Here is a 2,798-nt window from a genome sequence, read left to right on the forward strand (position 1 = left end):
CAGAGTCTAATAGCCCAAGGGTCTCCCATAAAGGGACTCCTGTGTGATCCTCATGTTTCTACGTCCCTCAGCTGTAACCTAATCTCCTGGTTCCCCAGGTCGGCGATTGCACCAGAGACGAGCCGAGGAGGAAAGGATCCTGATTTCTTTCCTGACAAGGTGATGAATCTTCCCTCTTCTTTCCTGGTCCCTTTCAAAGCATGTTCTATGCGTTTCAGGGATTCAGTGCAGCTGCCATAGCCATGGGAGGGGTAGCCATGGGAACGGGCCTGTGAGTGAAGGCCCTGGGGAGAGGCTAGAGAGTGTACTGTGAGGCTGTGGGTGGGGCAAGGTGAGGGGCCGCAGACTTCAGGTGGCCCCACCCCGGCTAGGCTAGCAGACCCTCCTGCCCGTGTTCTGGTCCTGGCTGCAGCTGTGTACCTCCTGTCTTCTGCAGCCCCTGGGGTGAGCATCGTGATCCCATGAGTTTTCGTCAGCTCTTATGTCCAGACCCGCTCTGTGACGTGTGCAATGCCACCCCTGCTGAGATCTTGAAGGTGCTATTGCGACGGCCGTCCCTGGAAGACGCTGCTCCCTCTGTGTCATCCCCAGAGTCTACCACTTCCCTTACTGAGTCTTCATACACTTTGTCCTCTGCCAGCTCTGAAAGCCCTCCGGGAGACCACATACCAGCCCCTCTGCCCCAGCCTTCTCCACCCCCACCCTCCCTTCTCTCACCTGACCTGCTGACCCCCTCATCTGACTTACCTTCACCCTCGCCACTGGGTGGCTCTCTTCCTGTTCCTCCCCTGAATTCCAAATTCCCTGTACACAGTTCACCACCCCAGCCACTTGCCTTTCCCCTTCTCCCACCACACTGCACTCTGGGAGCAGATCATGTTCTCCAAGCAGAAACCACTTTGTCTATAAAGACCATCTTTGCATTTGACCCCATCCTTCTCCAAGATGTCAACCCCGCACAAAATTCACCCTGGAGAGTGGATCTCACTGACCCCCACGTGCGTCATCATGCACCGCAAACCCTGTCGGCTTCACCACTGCCAGATGGCACCTTGACTGGGGCTCGGCCTGAACCAGCTTCCATCTTAGCGAAGCCTGGTCCGGAGACGTCCTCTCCAGACAGAGCTGACGCACTGACCGCTCAGGTGCCAGCCACCGGAGGCACTGACCCTTCAAGCCTCGCAGCTTCAGACTTCTCCTGGTGGCAGCCTCATGCCAAGGACTTGTTCCTCTCCAACTTGTCACGATGTGGTCTCAAGCAAGAGCTTCTTGCCCACCCTTCTGAGGCCTCTTCTGTGCGAGACCCTGAAGCCCACCTTGTAGAACCTGGTAACGTCTCTTTTAGGAGGGACTTCGTGATGGGGAAGGAAAAGGAAAAGAAAACGGGGTCTCCTCCAAGGAAATGTAAGTCAGACTACCAAGGGAATTCCTCAGCAAACACGTCAGCACCAGGGGCTGCTGAGCACGACGTGGCAGTGTCCCTTCCTTTGGGGACCAGCAGAGACAAACCAGAGGAGCTGCACGCGCCTCAGCAGCTCCTGCACCCTAAGACCTTTGAGGCAGCTCCGGTCCAGTCCCAGTCCCAGCACCCACCCCCACTGCCGATCCCGTCACCTGCACCTCTGTCCCAAACAAGGCCCTGTGGGGTGTGTTTTCACAAACCCCAGAATGAGGCACACTGCCTTACGCCATCAGAGATTCACCAGCTGGAATGGAACGTGCGGCAGAAAGAACAGGAGACGGTGTGGGGTTTACCCTCTGTGGCCAAGAAATCTCAGCAAGAGTTTTGTCCTCCAGCCCCCAAGCTTACACTGGGCGGCCAGTCCTCCAAGGCTGATGTTCCCATCTCTGTCCTTCCTGGAGACTTTCCTCTCAGCAGTGAGCTGCGGAAGAAACTAGAGCACCACCTTCGGAAGAGGCTCATCCAACACCGCTGGGGCCTGCCCTGCAGGGTCCGTGAGTCTGTGTCACTGCTGAATCCTTCCAGAGATGTTCCTGAGACACCCAAGCCAAAGTGCCACTATGGACTCTCATGGATCTCCTTCTTTAAAGGGCAGAGCAATGAAGGTCCAGAAAACTCTGGATTGAGTCAATCAGGAAGCTTCCATGACAGATGCTCGGATAAGCTCCCGCTAAGGAAGGACATGAGGATGAGTTGGGGACACAGCCTGGAGCATGGACCAAAACATCATCCATTGAGTGACCCAAAGAGGTCTTCAGATAAGAGTCTGGGCTCCAACTCAGTGGAAAACCTAGAAAGTCACACGAGGAGCCTGTCAAGGAATAATTCAAGGGCCTCAAGTGTGAGCCTGGGTCCAAAACAACTTGAAAACGCCCTGCTGGTACCACTTAGCCAGAAATTTGAGGACATCAATGAGGGCCAGGATTCTGGGACTGTGCGTAATTCATGGCATCCTACCAAGCACACAATGCCTCTTCCCCAGAAATCTCACAGCCAAACAAGACATGGAAATTCGGCAGCAGCGGTGGGTGTGGACCCCTACCTGAATCCCTCCTAGGAGGCTGGCTTCCTTGACCCAAGCAAGAAAGAGTTGTTGGAAACTCATATTAAAAATTTTCATATGAGGGCTGCATGGGGTCTTCCCACCAAGGTCCTCGAATCCAGGGAAATCTTCAACTTGAAAAAGGACTCATTCAAGTCTCTTTCTCTGTCTAACTTTGCTGCTTCAGACAACCTTGTTTCTGGGGTGGATTCCAAAGATGGAGTTTCCAGGCCCCTTAAAAGAAGCTCTAGAGCTTTTAATTCATTCCCCAGCCTGGATCATCTCCTCCCTGCC

At 54.4% G+C, this 2,798-nt stretch overlaps 1 protein-coding gene across 1 annotated transcript; it reads left to right on the forward strand.

The window, feature by feature from the left end:
* The first annotated feature begins 200 nt into the window (after positions 1-200).
* LOC123644145 (spermatogenesis-associated protein 31D4-like) lies at positions 201-2,519 on the forward strand. The gene is made up of 2 exons (XM_045560299.1): positions 201-271; positions 413-2,519. The coding sequence occupies exons 1-2, from the start codon at positions 201-203 to the stop codon at positions 2,517-2,519; spliced, it is 2,178 nt and encodes a 725-aa protein (XP_045416255.1).
* The last annotated feature ends 279 nt before the right edge of the window (positions 2,520-2,798 follow it).

Source organism: Lemur catta, chromosome 8 (genome assembly GCF_020740605.2).
Source record: "Lemur catta isolate mLemCat1 chromosome 8, mLemCat1.pri, whole genome shotgun sequence".
Classification (NCBI taxonomy): domain Eukaryota; kingdom Metazoa; phylum Chordata; class Mammalia; order Primates; family Lemuridae; genus Lemur; species Lemur catta.

Coding starts and splice junctions, on each gene's coding strand:
- LOC123644145 (XM_045560299.1), top strand. CDS start 201: ATGTTCTATGCGTTTCAGGGATTCAGTGCAGCTGCCATAGCCATGGGA. Junction 272..412: donor GTAGCCATGGGAACGGGCCT/GTGAGTGAAGGC, acceptor TCCTGGCTGCAG/CTGTGTACCTCCTGTCTTCT.